Genomic DNA, 23,660 nt, shown 5'->3' on the forward strand with positions numbered 1-23,660 from the left:
AATATAATGAAATAAAATAAAATTAAATATAATGGAATAAAACAACATAAAATATAATGAAATAAAATAAATAAAATAAAATAAAATAAAATAAAATAAAATAAAATAAAACAAAATAATATAAAATAAAATAAAATAAAATAAAATAATATAAAATGAAATAAAATAAAATAAAATAAAATAAAATAAAATAAAATAAAATAAAATAAAATAAAATAAAATAAAACAAAATAAATAAAATATTTTGCTACCCATTAAATCAAATAAAATAATTATCTCAGTAACAAACAACTATATAATCAAATTGTTTCTATATATATATATGCAGTATTTATTTCAATCAATTGGAAACTATGCTACGATCTGTCTGGTATTTAAACTTCTCTATTTATAGTACTTTATGTTACAAATGCAGTACTTTTTGAAATAGATGCAGTTAACGCTTACAATTCATAACTTCTAGAAATTAAAACATCCGGATGTTAGAATCTGACTTTCTCACACACTGAATGTTCTGAGCATGAAGCATGGAAACCAATTCTGGTGATAAATATAAAGCTGAGAATCATCTTATCAGCTATTTTATATTTTGTAGCTGTTGAAAAAATTAACAACTAAATAAAATAATCCAAAGAAGTTAATTTATATAGCCTACCACTTTGATTCAAAATTCGCAAAGAAAATTGATCTGTTCGTACTTCGATTCACTTACCATAAAAAGAACTCGTTGACAGCCTGTAAATTAACTTTGATATCAATTTTTTTTTCTTTACCGAAAGCGACGGGTTAATATGATATAACTATAACTTATAACTATTTTGATTTAGTTGGTTAGTTATGAACAAATAGGTACTTCTAATAAGCTCAGAAAGCCGTTTTAAATCCACAATTCCTCGTCATAAAGGGCAGAAAAAGATTGAACTAGAACCAGCCAGAAGCATTTATAAAGACGAGAGTCTGACCAATACTTATACTGGAAATATCGCTGAGTGTGTTAAAGAAGGGCTCCCTCAAAAACCTAAGCATAGTTCTGACCAGGCCTGGACATAGACACAACAGGTGTTCTCATGTCCTTTCTTCGAGAGTTTACTTTGATATTATTCAAATGAAAACAAAGGAACTAGTTTTCATAAAGCTGAAATAGTGTTCATATGTAGCTCTCAGTACATAGATTATTGAAAAATCTTTTTAATTATAATAGAAATATGTTATAATAAATAATAATAATAATAATGAGACTAAGAATACTGACCAATTAATAGCGAACGAATAGATATCCCATAACTCCAAAGTTGCCAATATTTTTTGTACATCGCAGTTTAAAATGTTTCTTTTATTATATTTTTATCTTAAATTGTGGATCTCATTTTGCATGACAAACTTTTTTTTCCTAAATTTCATGTTATTAATGTTATTTAAACAAGTTATAAATCAGCAGGGCTCCAATCGTAAAACATTTCGATTTAAAGTTTGCAAGTTGCGTGCCTCAACTCTTATTTTCATTACAACAATAAATAACAAATTTTAGTTTTTTGCACGTCGAAAACAGTACAAAAAAATCCAACAAAACCTCATAATTATTATAAAAAAACTTAATATTTAATAGATATTTTTTGGTATCAAAAGTGGGTTATCTATATTCAAAAATGTTATTATTAAGAAACTAATGACGTATTGACTTTTACTTATTTATTTAAAAAAAAAATATTGCTTACAACACTTACAGTCATATCGAATGTGATAGCTGGTAATAGATTCATATTATTAAACAACTTTTTAAAGATATTTTAATTTTTATTAAGTATGTACAATGAAACTACATGAAGTAGCTGACATACTTTCAATGAATTTCATTAATAAAAATCATTAATTCATTAATAGTTCATCAACCATATAGTCATACTTTCAAATGCAGACTTTATTTATCTTCAATGCGCTTCCTGTTGAAGAAACTATCTAACACTAACTATATTAATAAATATCTAATAGACCCAATATATATAATATAATATAATACAAAGGATATATAGATATATGACGCAAATATTTTTTAAAGAGGACGGCCTATCATCTTGGTGACAGTAATAACTTTAATAGCTTAAGACAGAGAATGGACATCCATATCATTTAATCAATTTGAAATTTCATTTAATATATAATTAACAGTAATAATATTTGTTACACTTTGAGACATATATAAGGATATATGAGATCTAAATACTTTAAATATATTTAATCAAAAAATTTGATGACTTAAGCCTCTAAAAAAGATTAGATCATATGATATGTTTATGACTTCATAATTGTTGTGATGACAAAACAAAACCATATTTTCTCATAAATAGGGTATTTTGTCTCAATATGTTTTAATTAAAGAATATAATTTTTTAATCCAAGAAACAAAAAAAAGTATAAAGTAAGGTTTAAGGTAAGGTCTAATATTTGTAAAGAAAAACCAAACTAGCTGTTTCGAGTATTGTCAAGTACTCATCATTAATGGATGGCAATACTCGAAACAGTGTTGTATGATTAGCCAAATTTCCATAAATTTACTAAATTTTTGTTCTTGGCTTTTCTTTGCTATTCGAATTCCTTTAACTTAAAAAAAATAGCTTTTTTGTCATCATACAAAACGTAGCTTTCGGCAAAAATAATTAACTATTATATTATAAATATAATACTATTATTAAGTATTATATTTTCGCACAGACAAGATATTTTTAATCTTTATGACTCTAAATGAGTACTCCATCGTCTTTGTAATTAAACATCTCCAAACATTAGATAGTTAAGGTATTCTGAATTTATGTCGATCTAGGTTAACATTCTATGCCATTCTTGCCAAACTTCTTCAAATATTGAAAAGCACTTTTTAAGAATACTTAGAATATCCTTTCTCTTAATTAAGGAACTCTGAACTTATCTCACCCCAAGTTATAATCCTACATCTTTCTTGTCAAATATCCCCAAATGTTGGATAGCACTGTCTATAAATATAAATATAAAATTTATAAATATGAAATATATATAAAAGTTGTATATGTAAGTTCATATAAATATAAAACTATTCATTCCAAATTGTATATCATGTTTCAGTAAAGAAATTTTTTTTATTTTTTGTTAAGTCTAAATTAACAACCTCCAGTTTTCATATCAAAAGTGTTCGCACATTAGATGGTAACAATTATGAGTACTTAAAATATAACAAATTTCATCCTGATCTATTTCTATTTCATAAACTGTAGTATGTATACTTGTTATATATATTTTTTGTTAATATTAGAGGTATCTGTAGTATTTTTAAGCTTTTACCACATTCAAACCATGATCGCTTAAATGGCTATATCAGGCATAGACATTTGTATTAGTCTATTCCGTATATAGCATATTAATAGGAGCTGAACAGTTTTATTGATGCTCATGGTTATAAATAAATCATATTTACAATATTAATAATAACACAACAATGTGTATCCAAAACACTTTCTTTCTAAATGTTTTAACCTATATACCTATTCCCTTCGAAATTATAAGTAGAATGTTGTCAGAAAGCAATGTAATGCTATATATATGCACTTTAATTGAATCTTAAACAGATGTTATGAATGCAAAGACAACATGTGAGAGCCTCAACTTAATTAATCGTATGCGAAAGAAGGTTCTTTGGTAAAATAAACGAATATAATAGCATGAGAAGTGTGGATCAAATTCAAAGAGATGTAGTGTATCATGTATCACTGAAAACTTCTCTAAATTTCTGAAAAGGTTCGTTCCTAAAATTTTGAATTTTATTAAATTAAAAATAAAAGATTAATAATTATTTACTAAATAATTATTTCGGTATCATAACTCCAAAAATTGCTGCATATTAGATTAATTCCAAATAATTTTTCTAGACCTTTTTCCATTTTTCAGGCTGCAATTAAGTCATTTAAATATAAAGAAACGCCAAAAAAAATCTATACAATCATATTATAACAATGAATATTCAAAAACTTAAAGCTTACACCGGGTAGAAAATTGTTATCTAAAGCGGATGCTCGAAGTACTAAAGAATGGCGACTTCTTAGAGTCATTGGATACCAAAGTATATTTTCGGAAATTTTTGGAAACTTTCAAAAACACAGAAAAGATATAAATTCCGCATATTGTTAAGGCATTAAATAGTGGTTAGTTAGACTCGGTTCTACTGTGGCATATTGTGAAAATGAAAAATGAAAGAATAATATAATAATAGCCTGTAGTAAATTGAACTAATGTGAAATGATTGGCATCTAAAAGATAAGAGAAGATTATCGCCATTTCACATGAGCATTTACACCTCAGAAATTCTGTTTAAAGTAGCTACTGTTTTTGTTGAGTAACTCAAATCGATTAGAGAGAGTCTGGATCACTATGTGAAAAGATTTTAAATCAATACCGAATACTGTAATAATTTACATTTACATTTTATATAAATATGTTCAATATATGGAAAAGAAAAAATTACTTTTTTACCACTTTAAATTGTTTTCCCATCTATGGATGTGACTTTACTCAGACCTAAAGAGAATACTACTATAATACTACTATATCCTAACGATATTTCTCCAGTATAAAACTGATAGCTATTTTGAAGCTAAAGATAAATAAATAAATAAAAACAATATATAGAATATCTTGCTATACCTGTATGCTTAAGATGAGTCCTGCTTGCCTGAAAGTGGTTATGTTGATAGCCATCACATCAATTTATTGAATAATCTAATTAAGTTTTTTTGTATTTGTATGTAATCCACTCTATAAGTCCTGTTGCACCCTACTTAGTTTGAGTTATAGAAAATTCGAGTTATAGAAGTTCGAGCTATTGAAGTTCGAGTTATTTACATAAAATCTAATACGCAAATGTCCCATGAGAATATAATGAACGATAATTGGTATGTGTTAACTAATTATTCTTAAATAAAGTTATTTGATGTTTTATAATATTTAATATAATCATAAATTGTGCCATCACTAATATCTATGTATTTATTGGTGTAAATCAGTTAAGGTCATTGCTCTAGGATTCTCTTGTATTGATATGATTTTAATACCAATCCTCTAAAGTAATCAAATATTTAAGATTCTTAATTTAATGATTTTGAAATGCATCTTGCAGTTACATTTGTACTTATATTTATTTTATTTTATTTTCTTTGTTTCTGTGCATACTTCTATTAATAAATAAATGTGCAAGCTATCTAGCAATTCATTTAAAAAATTTTAAATCTTGCACTGTCATAAAACGTCTAAGATTCTTACGAAACGTGCACTCCAACATGTCTCCAACTGCCTATCACAGATTACTGCAAAGGTATGCAGCCTACTACAGAACCTGTCAGCTTCGGCAGAAAAATGTTATAATCTTACCAGTTGCCTAAGCAGCAGATCTACTTCGACCACATTTTATAGGTATTTTAATACATTAACATTGAGAAATTAATATTTTCATTTCTGTTATTGATTTCCTCTAAGTGGAAATCCTCCTGAAACGCACAAATCAATGATTTATAATCCCATTATGAATCACTAATGAATAACTCGTACGGACACTAAATTTATTACATCAATTTAATTGAATGAATGATCTTGCACATAAATAACCAAATTAATAAAATTGATTTAAATAAATTTTTCAATTGCATGTTTATTCGAATGTAATGATTCCCCGTAAAATTTTACTCACAGCCCATGCGAGAGTTACGCCTGAGATGTATATATGTGGTACATACAAAATGAAGTCATGCTGCGTTTGAGTAATGCGTGTCTATTACGCGCAGAGGAATCACTCATACCAAACTCATAGCCATGACCATAACCATGGTTAACAAAGAATAATACGCGCTGCATACGTGTACGACATACGAGTATGGACAAGGTGCAGATACATAGCCGCACACCGCCGCTTAACATCCGTACAAATGATATCTAGTTTACATAAGTGCATATTTGTATGTTTGTACATTGGCACCGAGTTGAATTAGTGGAAATTATGCCGGGACCACCAGCAGCAGGAACCTATGTAAGACACATAAGCAGCTGCCAACAAGGCATGTTTCGCTTGCCCATAGCCACGTTAGTACATGTGTTCCCTTAGTGCGGTGCTAGGGAGCGCCATTGGTACAAACCGAAAAACCACATTTAAATGAATTTGCCGACTCCAAAATATGCAGGCAGCCAATGCAACATTTAACATAATTTTTAGTGGTGTTGCTGCACTTACGCCTGTTCCAACACATTACAATTGTCAGTCTTTTAATTAATTCAAATTTGACATTTCAATTCGTTTGTGTTTAGCAGCCAAACGAGGGGCGTCTTCATTTCTTAATTGCCACTTAATATACATAATCAATTAAACAGGCCAGAAGCCTCACCTTGCAAACAGTAATTTTGAATGCTAATAGGTTTCTTAGCTTACGTATCATAATAAAAAGAATTTATAACTATTTTCTCCACGTAACGGATGGCAAATAACTTCTTCTCTATCAGCCTCATGTATACATATTTGGATGAAGTAGAATAGAATAGGCTAGGTTATACCAGCAATCTGTAGTGAATTAGAGCTATTTTCTCCACGTAACGGATCGCAGATAACTTCTTCTCTATAAGCCTCATGTATACATATTTGAATGAAGTGGAGTAGAAAAGGCTAGATTATACCGGCAATCCCTAGTGGACCCACACAGATCTATTGGCCCATTGTGTTGCTGTCTGGTAAAAACTCAGTCTTCCCATTTTTTATTAAAAATTTCGGCACAGAAAAAAGTCAGTAACAATTTGCATGATGTTAACGATATGCCCAGATTATGTAGTTGTTCCGAGTGAGGTCTTGAAACAGCCTTTCTAGCTAGGTCGTCAACTTTGAAGTTGCAGAAAATATCTTTATGACTGCGGACCTAGATTAGAGAAATATTGAGCTGTGTCGGCATTTGGTTTCGAGGTGTGTAGCAGTCAAAATTCGTTCTGGATGAAAATTGGACTGAACTCAAAAACTTTAAAGCAGATTGACTGTACGATAGTATGTATATATACCTGCTAAATATATCATGCTATAGCTTTAAGCTATAGTTACCCTAATGGAAATCTCTTCTACCTGCAAGACACTACAATAATCCGGAAACCTGAAAAAACTCCACTGCCCACAACACTACTTGTTTTGGATCCGCCAGTAAGTAGAGTATAATTCTTAAAATTTAAGTTAATGTGCAACTATTCTTTTTCTGACACTCTACATCAGCTCTCTTACGATCCTTAATGAGATCATATGTACAAAATAGAATATGAGTTAGAAATTATTAACATAATGTATACAATACTGTTAAACAAATAGTCTTTGTTTGCTTTGTTAGTTATTAATGTATTTGTTGAGTTAAACTGACTGAACTACTGAATAATCACCCGAGCTTAATATTCCAGAGAGAAGTCAGATATTGAACCATAAAGCGTAGATATTATTTTGCAAATTGTGGCACCCACAGCAGAGAAGAGTGAAAAATTTAATGACTCCACTTTGCAGACTCTAACAATATAGATATCAAAAATATCGAACAATTCAGCAAACAGTCAATTGGGTATGATAGTATGAATGATCCTGAAATATTGGTAAAATGCCAATATACAAGCAAACAAGCATGAAGGTCGCATTTTTTAAAAGACATTCCCTGATGCGATTTCATCAACTATCCCTAAAAATATATTATTTTAATGAATTAGTTCAAATTTAATAATAGATTTTGTAATTAGATACTGATATGATCTTATTCAAAGTTAGGGTCGCCTTTAACATATTTTAGTTTGGGATTACTTATCAATTGTTATACTAGGTGGATTAACTCAACAACAGGTGGCAACGCTAGAATAACATTAAATATATTTTGTGTTTCGACTTCATTGGGTGTTTGGTCAGCTTTCTACAAATAATTATGGTAGCGTATCTTGGTAATTTTTTAAAAAATCGAAAATTTTGAATATCGTTCAGTAATAAACTTCCTCCATTTGAAAGGAATGAACAACGATGCAATTGGAAATGGATTCTGTTTACGGCAACCTTGCACCATCGTTATCAACAATAAAATATTGGAAAGCTGTATTTAAACTGGTGCGACCAACCAGTGTTTTTGATGAAGGGGTCAAAACTGAAAAACGCATTGAAAAATGCACGATATTGTGTTGGAGTTGGATGATCTAAAAATTAAATTGCATGAGGTAGCAGATAACAGAGATGACAAACATATCATATGAACGTGTATCAAATATTTTAATATATATGAATATTTGGGTACGAAAAAGTTTTCGGCAAGATGGTGCCGAGATTATTATTTGGAAATGTTCATGCATAATCTAGCTGACTGTAAGCGAGTGGAGTCGACTAGTGACATCGGAGGTAGTGCTCCCAAATGACCACGAACTTAATAGTTGGCTGGAAAAGATTTGACTTCCGTATTTTGTGATTCGTCAATGATAACACGTCAATGAAAACCATTGAAACCTCAAATTAAATGAATTACGCTTCGAATTGCTACCTCACCCACCGCATACTCGAAATTTGGTTCCCAGTTACTATTACTTGTTTTCAAACTTGAAAAGATGGCTCCAGGAAAAGAGATTTGCATCAAATGATGAAGTGGAATGTAAAACTGAGGTATATTTTGGAGGACTTGATAAATCGTGTTATTCAAAAGGTATACAAATGTTGAAGGATCGTTTGACTTGGTTTTGTGGAGCTAAAAGTGGACTATATTGCAAAAATATAATTTTCCAAAAAATGCGTCTTTATTATTTAAATCGGCTATTTATAAATTCACCTGGTATTGGATATTACCTTTTTCTTAATAATAATAATTACAAAAAATGTTTTTTCATATGTTAGACATGCTTTAACATTTATAACAATTATATATATATAATATATAAATGTACACATACCCATAACATTTATATTTTAAAAATGGAGAATTGAATTACAGAAAAAAATAAAATATTCCGATCAGATTTGTGTGATCTGAATTCTAGGAAAAACATCAAGCCTTTATTCATATTTTGATCACAACTGCATCCAGTTTAATATCAATAGTTCTTGTATGATTTGAAACTCGACAAATTATATTGCCTTCGTTGCTTATTCGACAAAATTAAATTCTTTCCATTTCTTATAATAATCTATTAATCTTGATTAATTTTTATAAAAGAAATTTTTTACTAAACCACTACTGATAGTTTACTGATTTTAACATAATAATATTACCCAAAATATATTGACGAATTTTATCAATTTCGTGGTTGTGATTTGGCAACACTATTCCAAGGTATCATATGGTTGTAATGTATACGGACCAATGTGGATCATGCTAGCTATGGAATAAGCGCTGATTAGCCGCTCGAACAGTATTCGGGTGACAATTTTTCGTTTAGTATTTTCTTAAATAATGAGAATAATTATTTGCTACGAGGATATACCACTTAAATGTTGTACTTGATGCAATTTTCACGAAAAAGCATATTTTCTTATGAGATTTGAATTGGAGAAGTCATAGACTCATACATTCTAGAAATTGAAAATAGAGTCTAGTAAAAATTATTAATTTTGATTGCTATGTTATAGTCATATGACTACCACTTTCTTTTGACGTAAAGTTGAAGATATGGATACAGAAGATATATTCTGTATATATATATGTATATATATATTCTGTATATAGATATATTGTTGATATATATCAACAATATGGCATTGCAAATATATTCCATTTTGGGTTTAGAGCTCCAGACATTGAACGGACATGTTACTTACAATTTATTAGTGTAAATTAAAACATTTTGATTAACATCTATTAAGTTATAACCGAGTTTGGAAGGAAGGAGCTTCCGTCCGCGTCGGAAACTACTTATATTCAAAAGGATATACAATTTCTTTTGATTGCATACTTTTCCAGAACTGGAAACTTAACTCTTATTTATACTTTTTTTTTTTTGATTCCATTTAAATATAAGTTTGCGATAAGTCTTCTACTAAATAAATTATGTTTGAGAGAAACCGGCATCTCTTCAAACATATGTATATATATACTTATAGTAAGATTTGGATTTTTATGTATCTGAACAACTTACTATGTTTTATATGTAATTTTTGAAAAAAAACTTCAACGTGAAGAGTCACTTCAGTTGGAAAATCGTATAGAAAAAAATTATTTTCATTCATACCATTTATATAGCAAAACATATGGAATTCGTATTATTTGAATGTACAAGTACCAAGGATGACCCCAGCAAAGTCATTCAACTTAATTTAACTTGTTTAATTTTTGGTTCCTCGTAATTAAATGTCCGTTTGCGTGTAATTAGTGGCGCCATTGAAATTTCGGAAGCTTAAAAATGTATCTCATATAAGACATGCAATCCAATTCATGTGTCCTTAAATTGTAGTTAGCGACTTAAGATAATTGCTGAAAATCAATGATTGCTGCGCTATAATTTGCAGTAGTTATTCCGACAAAAATTTCTGTGAATTTATTTAAACCGAATTTTTCGAAGTAAAAAACCGTAAAAATTCTAAAATATTTTGACAAGTTTAATTGCAGTAAACAATGCAATAAACAAGTCAGCGGTATGCTGCAATGAAGATTTAACAAAATACACCAAGGGAATTTACATGGTTTTTGACATATTCTAAAATACACATAAAAAATAAAATGCTCGTATAATGAATGTACAGATGTTCCAAGTATGTTGTATAGTAAAAAGCATATAACAGTATTTATGACAAGATGAGATTTTAAGCATGGGAAAAAAACTTTTCATCTATGAAAACGCAATGATACTCTAAAAAACAGCACCTCAATAAAGGGTGAGGATTATTCTGTCTTATATCCACTGTCAGGTTTCTTAACAAAGTGTTGTCTTACAGACTTTCTTTTCGGACAGCCTTTTTTGTGAATTGAGTGTCGTACAAAGTCGTACCCCCAATGAAGGAATTCTATCTTCATTGGCCAAGTTACCCGCTATTTCATTGCCAACGACACCCCACCGATCTGGAACTCATAAGAACTCAAAGAACTTTAGGGATTAACAGAAACTTAAACGCAGTTTGATTGTCGTTTCACACCTCGTGGTATTACTTTTCGGTAATTCCACAAGCCACATGCTATATTGCTATATGCTATATTGGATACACTTCTTCTAAGACGATGGTAAGAATTCCATTTAAAAAAGATTAATTCAATTTATCGTTCAGATTCACTACAGTAAACGTTTTTAAGGCAGCGTTATGGCAGATATTAGTGCAACAGCTAAGTACGGTCTCTGATGTTCACCATTCATCTAGTTCTGGCAACAAGGCATATCTTCATCCAAAGCATATTGTCAGCACTTGATCGTTTCGATCATCAGAAACAGCGAACACCACAGCGAACGCTGGTGGTATACTCGTTTATGACCTCTATTCAACTTGTCCTCCATTATTTCTTTTCCGAATTTGAAGATCCAAGGTTATTACCTTTCATAAAAAATTCGAAACTGAGAGATCTCTTCGCTGCTCAGGATTGACTTCCTACACACCAAAGTTCAACGTCATCCAGGGATATTAAACATATAGGTATTAAACAAATAAGGGGTTCATGATTTACCTTTAGGCGTTGTCAAAAAGTACTAGACATATTATTATTTACGACAGATGTTATGTACATTCATGGATTTCTATAGTGTATATACTTAACTTACATATAAATATATCAACAATTTTTGCAGTTATTTTGTAAGAGACCTATTATTTTAGGATTAATTAATTTTATTTATATTAAAATTGTGTTCACCTTGTTTCATCAAAACTGTTCAGGTGCATTATCGATTAACTGAAAGCTGAGATAAGTTGCTTGTTAATAAACAAATCATCAGATAAACAGACAAGACATCGTAACAAATAAGATGTACATCCCTTTATTGTTACGCTGATCAAGAACATGTTTGGCCTACGATCTTCAATATTTTCCTCGTCATACTAGATATACCTTCAAATTACAATAGTCTAAGGGACATCAAATTTTAGTGAATTTTTTGTTTTAAATATCCAAATACTTATGTGCTAATGCTAGATAATAGATGGAAAATGGATTAAGAATTGATGGAAAGTGCATTGAAAGTTGCTGAAAAATTGGTTTTAAGTAATGTTTTTTAGGTTTTCTTATAATATAGGTTAAAGGTTGATTCGTCTCAAAGTTAACTCAACATACCTTACTTATTTACCTAAGTGTGATCTTAAATTAGGTGGAGTTACGATTTTGGATTAATTTAAGAGGAGATGGTTATGATTTTTTTCTTTGTGCACATATTCACTAGTGGGGCTACGTACTATATAAAAACATGCCCCCATTTTTAATAACCAAATATTTGCTTTTGTGAGAACTTTAAAATCTGTGCTAATATTCCAGACGATTATTGTAGTCAAAATTACTATTTCGAGTAATGTGATTCGAAGTGAAGTATTCCTTTTAGTGAAGTATTTATTATACTTTTTATTTTGCAACGTTTTTTATTATTAAGATTGATTATCAATTATTGAATATCATTATTATTATGATAATAATAATTATTATTAATAATAATTATTGATTATTGATTTTTAAGATTAATTATCAATCTTAATCACAGAAGTAATGTCTTAAATGATTCATTTCACTCAATAATGAGTTCATCTAATTGGTCCATTCAAACGAAAGTGTTTGATTTATTAAGTAAAATTTACTAAAAATAATAAAGATTAGAATTAATTTTTTTTTTGTTTTTAAATTTTAATCTTGAACTTTATTGTTGTATTAAGATTTTGCAAAAATAATTGAAAGATTTTCATGAACTTACCAAATTACCAATAATAGATTTTGTGAAAGTTATTCTAAACTATAAATCATGCGTGTTAAAATATCTCAACTATATTCTATTCTTCCTTTTCATCAGTAGTCGATAATTAAGATTTATTGTTGTAAATAATAAATTTAAGATGGAATGATTACTATTAAAGTTTGCTTTCTCTGGCTTTCTCCGGTGCTTGGTTTGCATTCCACAGGAACATACTGACTTCGATAAGAGTTGTGAAAGGTTCTTTGTTGCCTATTATCAATAGGTTCAAGGCGTAAGTCACACCTCACCACAAAGTTAACATTTTCTTCTAATTATATATGTTGAAACATGGTGCTTAATTGTGGTAAAAAGAATGTGTGCGGGTATACCTACTAATTATGTATGGATTATTTAAGCTTCTTATTTACACATATGACTTTAAACTCTCCAGTTGCAAATTAACAAACGTTTGAGTATTTTTTCAATTTAACAAAAGTGATCTGTGTACTAAAAGTATATTTAAATATTATTTCAGTTAAACATGAACATAATATCTCTTATGTAAATATGAATGTAAATACGCCAAGTCATTACTTCAATTTTTTAAAAATATATTAATTTGAAAGTAAAGTAGTTAATTGAATTTATTATATATACATTAAATACACATAAAATAAGTTCATAGTTAGTATAATTCTTTGACTTTAATTTATTTGTTTTATAATTAATATTGATTATCTTATGAAATTAATTCTCTTATTTGATTAAAAAATCTGCATCAAGATAATTTCCTTGACAGCTTTCTCACTTCTGTTTTCTAAAAATGTCATATATATAAATTATTTTGAATGAATTTAATAAAAAATAATATATTCCATATGTGAAAAGAAACAAAATTACTCATAGTACGTGAAGGAAGAAACATTTCCTTTACACCTGACACGCACTCGAAACCAAGTCTTGAATTTTAATAGAGAAAATATGTATCTGAGCAATAATAAAAATATCTATAAATAAAATTTATTCAAAATGTTATAAAAAAGAAAAAATAAAAAAATAAAAAAACAATATATTATACGAGTCATTTAAAAAGTTATTCACCCTTTAAGAATACCAAATAACTTGTTGGTTATTTCCGAAATTTTATTAATTAAAATGCCTTAACAAAAATTAAGAAATTTGATTTCTACGCTTTATTTTATAAATTTATACATAATCAAATAATTAAAATTTAGTAACACAATATATCCAGTAAACCACAACTCTATGTAGTGCTTTACCAGAAGTCGCGTAAAGTTGTGTTTTTGAGAGCGTCTACAGTTATTAGCTCAAGAATAGCAATAGGAAAAAAGTTATGTATATAAGTAAAAATATTTTGTAAAAATTTAAAATTATATGTGAAATAAATTTAAAATTATATGTGAAATAAATGTTTAAATAATACTATAATATCACAAAACGAAAACAAAGAACTCAATATTCTTTAACACCACAGTTACACTGTTCTTTCTCTACAAAAGATGGACAGGGGAAAATGAATGGAGGTGGAGCAACAGGCCAGACAGCAAACGCTGCAAATCCTAATATCTGTAATGCTGTAATTCCGAAGTTATTACCGAATTTACCACTCAAGAAATGCTTAAAGCGCTGCACATAAGTATCCTTTAAGGAATTTTCCAGATTAATTATCTCTAAACGTAAACCCTCACATTCCTTCTTGAGTACTTCTTCTTCCTCTTGATATTTCTTAATGTCGTGCTCTTTCAACTTTAGTTTATCATACAGACTCTGAAGACTTTCAACTTCGGCTTCCATGTTCAAGAACTGTTGATTTTTTAATGCTAATACCATGTACAATTCATTTACCACTACACGTCTTTGTTGATTTAACTTATATATAACTCCTACCAAATTATTAACTTGTTTGGTCAACATCTCAGACTGAAACTTCTCTGCGTTAAACTTAATACGCAAGTCAGCTTGTTCAGAAATTGCCTTGGTTAGTTCAGATTCGACTAAGGCAATTGTAGTTTGGAGATCATCATATTGATTGTCTTTATTTTTAATTTCCTGTTCTAGAACCTTTTTCTCAGTGTTTATTGAATTAATTGTACTTTGTAAGAACTTGCATGATTCGTTAGTTGTACGTAATAGTTCAGTAGACTCATCCAGCTTTTGACGAATTTTCTGATTACGCTTTTGCTCCATACGAAGCATAGTACTAACCACAAGTTTTTGATTTTTGCAGCCAATGTAAGACTTTTTGATGGCTTCCAGTTTCTCAGTAAAGTGATCGACTTCACGGAGTTTCTTTTGCCACACATTAAAGAGTAAAACGGAATATATCTTCATGGCTGCATATTGACGATTAAGATGGCATTCAGCATAAGTTGTAGGAGGATAGTTCTTAACCAATGAATGATCGTTAGATATAATTGCGACTGCAGATTGAGTTTTTCTATCCTCTAAAACTGACTTTTGGTGTGATATGTCAATATCTGATAATGATCTTTTTTGCAGGAAAGCAGCTATATTATACTGATTTTTGATACATTCATTGTCCTTAGTCATTGTAGTGCTGACTATAGCATCACTAGATTTGCGTAGCTTTACGCCGATCTCATTGGTTTGGGAATTGGTTTTCAAATTTCCAACAACTATTTTACTGCCCGACTTTACGCTTTTGTCAGCACTTACCTCTGGTAAATTAGTTTTAGAACCATTAGATACATGCTTTCCACGAGGATCTGAAACACTCGGCATTCGAATTCTTGAAACGAAGGGAACCTTAGGTGATTGCGATTTCTTACCAGAACTAGAAGACTTGATACTTTTATCCTTGGTAACTGGAACCGGTGCTACATATTTTGAATTAGTAAATCCTTCTTTACGATTTGCAGGTTTGTAACGATTTTCAAAAGCGTTGTCTACACATTTTCCTTTTGACTTTTGTGTTGCCATTTTGTGAACTTGAATGCAACTGTGAAAAAAAGGATTGGAGAGTTGATCTTATGTAGTTTTACTATCCTTGAAACAAAAATAAGATTTTAGAAGAAAATTTTTTTTGTTTTTTTTTTGAAATGTCGAAAATTTAGTTTTCAAAGATCTTGTGATTTTTTTATTTTGTTTTCGTTAAAACTATTTGTTAGCTTATGTTCTTAAGTAGTTATTTAAATAAATAATGCAAAATTTTATTGTCAATGATTGAATTTACATAGGTTCTCTTTAATAGGTAGTGCTGACTAAAACTATACTTCTGTATGTCCAAGTCAATCAATTTATGTCAAATATTTGTACTAAGTATTAAGCATAGACTATATAAAAATATTAAATAATTTATATCAACATATAATATACCCATTTATCATATTTACTGTCATTTATTCTAATGAGAGCATGTATTTGAAACACAAATTTGGATCAAGACTCTTTTATTCAGTTTCAATCTTAATTACTGAATTAATTGTTGAAAGCTTATTATGTATTCATCTTAACACCATAGCAATAGGTATAGGTACCAGCTATCACTTAAAAGAAAATATTAATTATAAGTTAAATATTACTACTGCTTTGAACTGTAGCAACTAACATAGGTGGACCTAACATTTCTTTTCGAATTTAAGATAATATACATAGATTAAATTCTAGCAGATAATAAAATAGTACGTATTATTGGATAATTTTTGGAATTATTTGTATTTTTAATAAAAAGATCTGAGAAGTGATATTGCTATCATCTTCTCCATAATAAAAAAATCACTAAAACTGTGCAGTTTCTATGTATAAGACTTACCTGTTCTTCAGATTTGTTACTATAATTTTCTTTTTAGTTTATTTGAATTTTACTTTTATAGTTTAATGAACCACTTGAATGGAAAATAATCAATCCATTATTTATTTGGAAAATTTTTAATTTTGGTTTTAAACTTGATTTTATATATATGAACCTTTAAAAAAATATTGTCAATATTTTACATGCTTACTTAAGTAAATACTTTTTGAACATATAAAATGAGTTATATTTAGCTTAAGATATAAGCTATTAGTCTTTCTGTAACATCATCGTTTTAGTGTCCTCTATGAACTGAAGATCAATTAATATTGCTACAATAAATATTTGAGATTTTATCTTCTACTATGTGATTGATAAATACTCGGTCTAAGTCTAAGTAATAACTACGCTTTGTTTGAGAAATTATATTTTATGCTTCAATAGAGTCCCGTTTTGGCTCGACACACCAAGTCCAACGATCTTTCAACATTTGGAAGTAATAATACAATTTATACAGTTCTCTAAAATATTTCTCAGTTTCCCATTTCACTTAATCATTTGATGCAAATCTCTTTTCCTGGAGAGATCTTTTCAAGTTTGGAAACATGTAATAGTCACTGGAGAATACGGTGGGTGAAGAAGTAATTCATGTTTAAATTCAGTTTTCCAATGTTACATTAGCATGACTTTCTCAGAATTACGTTCCTAGATTAGGTTATATACATAAGAAAGACTATATAAATCATGCAACAAATAAAGGGTCTACAAACAGAATAGTATTGTAATTCAACAATTAACAAAAAAAATGTAATTAATTAATTCAGCTGGTTTATAATTTCATTCTAATATAAACACAGCAAGTGAATTTGTTAATAAAAATTTGCTTAACATATTAACAAAACTCCAGAAAATTATGCTAACATACAAGTCAACTACAGCTTTGGGTCAGTTGGTTAAGGTGCGCTGACTCTGAGCTTCAGATTTGGCAGGGCACGAGTTTGATTGCTGGTATTTGCAGTCTCAAAAAATTATTTACTAATAATGAAATACGAGAATTATTTCCAAGGCCACTGATGATGAATATTTGGCAATACTCGAAACAGCTGTATGGTCAGCCAAAAATTCAATTAATTAAAATAATATAAAATGAATTTTTGTTGTTGTAGTTCACTACTGTTCGAAAAATCTCTTTATGAATTATTTTATTATTGTTAACGATGATGCAGGGTTGCTGTGAACCGAATCCATTTCCAATTGCAGCATTGTTCATTCCTTTCAAATGGAGGTATTTTATTACTATTTTTTCTCTGATTTAATTACTATTTTATTCAAAATTTTCTATTTTTTAAAAATTACCAAGGTACACTATTTCAATTATTTGCAGAAAGTTGACCAAACACCCGATGAAGTCAAAACTTTTACAGCTTGTGAGATATACAGAATATAATTGATTTTGTTCTGGCGTTGCCACCTGTTGTGAATCAATCCAGCTAGTATATTATAATTTTCGTAAATAAAGTTATAAAATATAATAAAAATCAAATAAATACCATATTTCGATCCTTTTCCTGTTTAAATAAAATTTTAAATCATCATTAATATTATGAAAGAGGTAGTTATGTAAATTCGTTTAATTTGAGTAGCATAATTTCAATTAAAAATCAAAATATAGAGACAGTAAACGTTGGATTATCTTCCACAAAAAAATATCTATTTAAATTGATTTTTTAACTAAAAACAAGATTTAAATTAAACATATCACCTACAACATGTTTCCCAGCTTTTACGCAGTACAATGATGTAATACGTTTACCTGACAGATATTTACTTAATCCTCAAAGAGTAAAAAAAACATATAAATCAAATATGAGACGTTGAAAGACGTTTGAATGCTTTACAACATTTACAACTTAAGTAATTTGTTTAACAAATTATTTGAGTTTTTGACTGCTGTTACTAGGAAACGCCAAATGTAAATTTCAAAAAGTGTTATCAAAGAGAAAAAATATTTATTTCGACATAACCTTTCATATAACTGACTTTTACATATAATCGCACTTCATAAATATTTGATGAGGGAATCATATTGTATTAATTAACCAAACACTTAAAATCCAATCATATGTATAACAAATTAACATACATATGCATATGTATATATGCGCCATTTAAGGAGGAGGTAATTCCTTGAACTTATGATGGAAAAGTTTCTGCTTATAATATGCCTTAGAAGATTGTCAGAGTTAAACATGTATCCATAATCCTTTTGTTTAGTCCCTCAAAGTATAGCATTAAAGTATTCAGTATAGCCAGAACAAATCGATCGCATCTTATATGATCACTCTTTCCATTTTCATTTTTCATTGATGGTGGAGCAAAAGATAATTAAGGCATCTTCTGTCCCTCTTCTGACTAAAATAAATGTACCTCATATTACTATGATTCTATGTATCATTATCAGTGTACTTCTAAATAACTTTTATATATCAAGAGGCTCTTTATTGAAATCTTGTAAAAATCGATATAGCCTCACTCTTATCCACTATTTATAGAAAGATTAATAATCGCCATTCGTATGGTATTTGTAAAAGACTTACATATTTCTTCGATGTCTTAATATTTTTAGAACTGATTAATCGGCAAACTAAGCTCTACAAAAAAGTTAAATACTTAACCAATTTAGAAAAAGTTTTTCATTAAATTTTAGTTTAGTTTTATTTATAAATGTTTTTATAAAATGTATAAATTTATAAAATTATGTTTCTTTTTAATATATAAGTATTAATTTGTATATGGGATTTTTTGTACTTTCAAAATTATTATTAGAAGTGATAATTCTTAAAAATGTATTACATAAAATCATTTGGTGCAGTCCCTTTTTAGTGCCTGAATATGCATGATCACATATGAATCGATCACACTCTTTTTACTGTACCTCCAATTTGGTATCTCCAATTTGAAAGGTAATTTTAAACATCTAGTTGCGGGACAAAATATGACCAAGGCCTCTGCTGTCCCTCTCCTAGCTATGAAAAAATTTAGTTTACGAAGAATATGACTAAGTCGTCTTATGTGCCTATCCCAGTTAAGCAAAAATGTAGAATATGAAAAATATTACGAGTCATCTACTGTTCCTCTCTAAGTTAACAAAACAAGATAAAATATGAAAAATATGACTAAGGTATCTCCTGTAACTCTACAAATTAAGAAAAAATTGTATCCTATTTATTAAGTGAAATAGAGGTTGAACGAAAAAATAATGGATTAAAGTTTCTGTAAGCAAATTTAGTAAAGTAAGAGTGCTAGATTGAAGCACTATCTGAACAGATATATGAAAAAAAAAGTGAACAAGTGGTTTTTTTAAATCAATGAAGTCTCCATAATACATTATCCTTAAGATATTATTGGATATTATAAGGTAGTAATATAATACCTTTTACCATAATATCCAAATTTTATAATGCGGAAAAGAACACTTAAAGAAGTACTTTTAAATATTATATATATGACAATATGAAACTTAATACCGATCCAAAATATTTAATAGAGGAAGAGAATACTATACAAAAATATTAAAAGTCTCACATTCTAATTAAAAGGACTCATATATAACTCAAATATAAAGAAAAAATTGATCAGAAGCACATTGGTTGACCTAATACAAATATTATTTCATCAACTTATGAGAAACGTTCCTATAACATATTGTTTGAAGTATAATTGGTAGAGAGTGAGTTTTGATTTCAACATTCGGCAGGATGTGCGCGCTTAGCCCCTTGACTGAAGGTTATTAAGAATAATATCGTGGCTAAAACATAAATAGGTATGTGAATATAGAATATTTGCTTTCACTTACTTTTAATCGATGTAGAGTTACATACGATAGCTTAGCTCTATGCCTTTAAGATCATAGATTCAGGTCAGTACTATATATTAGTTTAGGAAAGAAAAATTGAGTTCTTGATACAGGTTATTTGCAAACTTTTGAAAGCGACATCTCTTAACCAGTAGTAGAATGGAAATTTTTTACAGCATTTTGACCTCTTATGTTTCATCTGAATATACTTAGATGTTTCTTTCACGGATCATTGGAATAAATGTGTAAAAGTTGCGGGAGATTATTTTGAATAAAAATACTAATTTCATATATAGGTATATATATGATGCTAAAGGACTTATATATTTTAACCATTCACAGAAGAATTATTTCTAAAGAAAAAAGAGGAAAATTGAGGAATAAGAAAAGAAGATTAATAGCCATGTTTTACTAATTATTTATTATTATTATATTTTGATCAAAAGTGTTACTAATTTTATATTATTTTTTAAATGGCCATTGTTAGCTATATTTAATGTATTTTTGTTTTTTATTTGAATCTTAACAATAAATGGCAGCGGAATAAATTAGCATTATTGCCTGTTGCCAAATACAATAAAATGATACTTAAGTCACGTTTTGAGCCTTTTGTTCGCAATTTTCACACTTAAAAAAGTGCAGAAAATAATAAATTTGAATAGAGAAACTTTTAAGTAACACAAAACCCTAACGATTTCAATCGTTGCTAGATTCGCTAAGACTACGAAAAAAAGACCTACGAAATTAATTCACTGCAATGAAGGAAATGCTGATTAAAAATTATTGCCATGTCTACAATTTCATAAAGTAATGTTGTAATATTTTAAATAATTACATAAATAAGCATAATTATTTTGAATATAAACAGTTTTTATTATATATAAAGTCTCAAACCCTGAAAACTTAGATAACAAAAGAGAGCGATTTATTTAATGTAAAGTATTATATAGCAAAAACATGAAAAAGATATATATGGTTCATAGTTTGGACTTTTTATAGAAGCCATCAAAGAATAGTTATAATAATTTTTTTTTTAATTTTATCAGCAAATTAAGAAATATATTTAAGCTAGTTTTGTCTCATTCAATTTATGTCAGATGCGATAATGAAAAAAATATTCTTTTTAATAATATAAAATCTTTAAATAGTTTTATGAAATCAATCTAATACGAAGGAATTGCGTTAAAAATATTTGGTCATACTAACCAAGAATTTGGATTGCCAGGCACTGATAGATAAAAAAAAATATCTAAATGATCCTCATATATTGCATCACTATTTATCAACACCGCAAAGCAACGCCGGAATAGTGCTGTTTAAGTGTAGACTCAGCGTATATATCTTGCTTGATAGTACCATAAGTATTGCAATGTCACGATGTGGATCTGCATTTCGCATATACCACGGAGCGTTAAATACATCCCTAAGTGCTTTGTTTTGGAACTTTGGTATCATAACACACCATAAAGCCACATAGACTCAAAGACTTATTTATATATCATAAGTTCGTTTTAATCAGATACTTTAGATCTGCTTCTAATAAGCCAAGATAGTTTTTTATAATATACCTAATATTTACCTCAGTTAATTTTTTCTTGACGTATGCCTTCCATCTAGTTTCATATCTGGGTATGATATTTCGTAGAATTAATAACTGGAATTTTTACGATGTAATAGAAGTAATGAAATTTGAGTTTCTGTTTTGTTAGTAAAGTCTACATGGTTAGATTTTGAACTATTTATTGTCAGTTTCTATTTATTAGTCCATTTTCTTGAAGCACGGTTTGTAGAGTGGTGGTAGACATCTTGTTACTTGGACCGTATTACCGTATTCCGTCTCAAAAGTGTGAATCCATATTTGTATATTACTTTCAAATCATTTGACTCAAATTTATATATGTATTCAAAGTCTGCTGGGAAAAACCATATTTTTTGTTGTTCTAATATTTTATTTCAGGTTTTTATTCCAACTATTATATACTATTATTATTTATTTATTATTTTTATTGGTGTTTTGATATGCTTTCTTCAGAGAAGCCAGGTTTTGACCATACATAAACGGTTTTGTTATCATACTATATCAATGATCTACCTAATGGTTTCATAGCAAACATAAATCATTTCATTTGTGTTTGTGTGTTTATCAAACTTCTGGACAGTTATCGCCAGTTATCGGTTATGAGAGCTATGATCTCCAAACTGTCATGACCTTTTAAGCTGAGTAGATATCTTAAAAATTATTTAGTTCGTCTTCCGATAAAGAAATCACTTTCTGGTAAAGATTGAACTTTCAATAGAAGTAATATGCTAAGCTATTGAGCAAACCAAATATTTATTTTATTTTCCACATCGCATTTTATGGTCAACCAAAGAGAAAGTTTTTACTGTATTATAAAGAAAATTGGGCAGACAAATCTAGCTGTCAGATCTCTAGAATGCACTGGTCTAAACTGGACAAAGAACGTACTAGTCAGTTTCTTCAACTAAGGCGTAATCTAATCATTCATGTGGTGTCGGTGCTGACGGATCATTATATAACAGAAAGACATGCTATTAAACTCAGTCTACCCTTTAATGAGTTTTGTCGTGGTTGCGGATGAGGAGGAAACGGTGCTCCGCTTTAAGTCTCAGTGCCCATCTCTAGCTTGGAGAACAACTAAAATTTTCGTAGTGGCTTTTTATGCCACATTGACCGACCTGCCATCCGTCAATATAAAAGACGGATTTAAGTCTCATCTCTAGCTAGGAGAATAATTAAAATTTTCGTGGTCGCTTTTTATGCCGCATTGACCGACCTGTCATCCGTCAATATAAGAGATTTAGCGAAGTTTATAGAATTGTCAACTTCCTTCAGCTTTATCTAATAAGCCTCTAGTCTATGTATGCACAAATGCTAATCCTGTGGTACTACAACGGGCCATTATTTGAACTCAAGTGGGCTGCTACTCTAACCTAGCCTAACTGTAAATCAAAATCATATTCCTTTTTTGAATATAAATGTTATATCGTTAAATGCAGAAAATTTTAAACACTGCAATATATTTTGGTTAAAACAACTTTCTATTGTTAAAAATTGTATTCGAATTCAAAGACCAATGCATTTATATCTACAAGTATTTGCGATTACTTATGTATTTCAACTTACTTAATAATACTTATTAAATTGCAACATTTATTAATCAA

The 23,660-nt window shown here is 29.0% G+C and overlaps 2 protein-coding genes across 2 annotated transcripts in view; one reads left to right on the top strand and one right to left on the bottom strand.

Annotated features, from left to right (window-relative positions):
- Positions 1 to 1,050, top strand: part of LOC119674913 (receptor-type guanylate cyclase gcy-19-like) — a 14,864-nt gene extending 13,814 nt beyond the window's left edge. The window contains exon 11 of the mRNA XM_038086069.1: positions 850 to 1,050. Coding sequence (XP_037941997.1) covers positions 850 to 1,050 — 201 coding nt within the window. The remainder of the gene's footprint in view (positions 1 to 849) is intronic.
- A 12,991-nt stretch (positions 1,051 to 14,041) lies between these two features.
- LOC119685735 (desmoplakin-like) lies at positions 14,042 to 16,737 on the bottom strand. The gene is made up of 2 exons (XM_038100100.1): positions 16,643 to 16,737; positions 14,042 to 15,829 (listed from the first exon to the last, which is right to left on the bottom strand). Exon 2 carries the CDS (start codon positions 15,808 to 15,810, stop codon positions 14,323 to 14,325), a length of 1,488 nt encoding a protein of 495 aa, XP_037956028.1. The 5' UTR covers positions 15,811 to 15,829; positions 16,643 to 16,737; the 3' UTR covers positions 14,042 to 14,322.
- Positions 16,738 to 23,660: the final 6,923 nt, after the last annotated feature.

The sequence above is a fragment of the Teleopsis dalmanni genome, chromosome 2 (genome assembly GCF_002237135.1).
Source record: "Teleopsis dalmanni isolate 2A chromosome 2, ASM223713v2, whole genome shotgun sequence".
Classification (NCBI taxonomy): domain Eukaryota; kingdom Metazoa; phylum Arthropoda; class Insecta; order Diptera; family Diopsidae; genus Teleopsis; species Teleopsis dalmanni.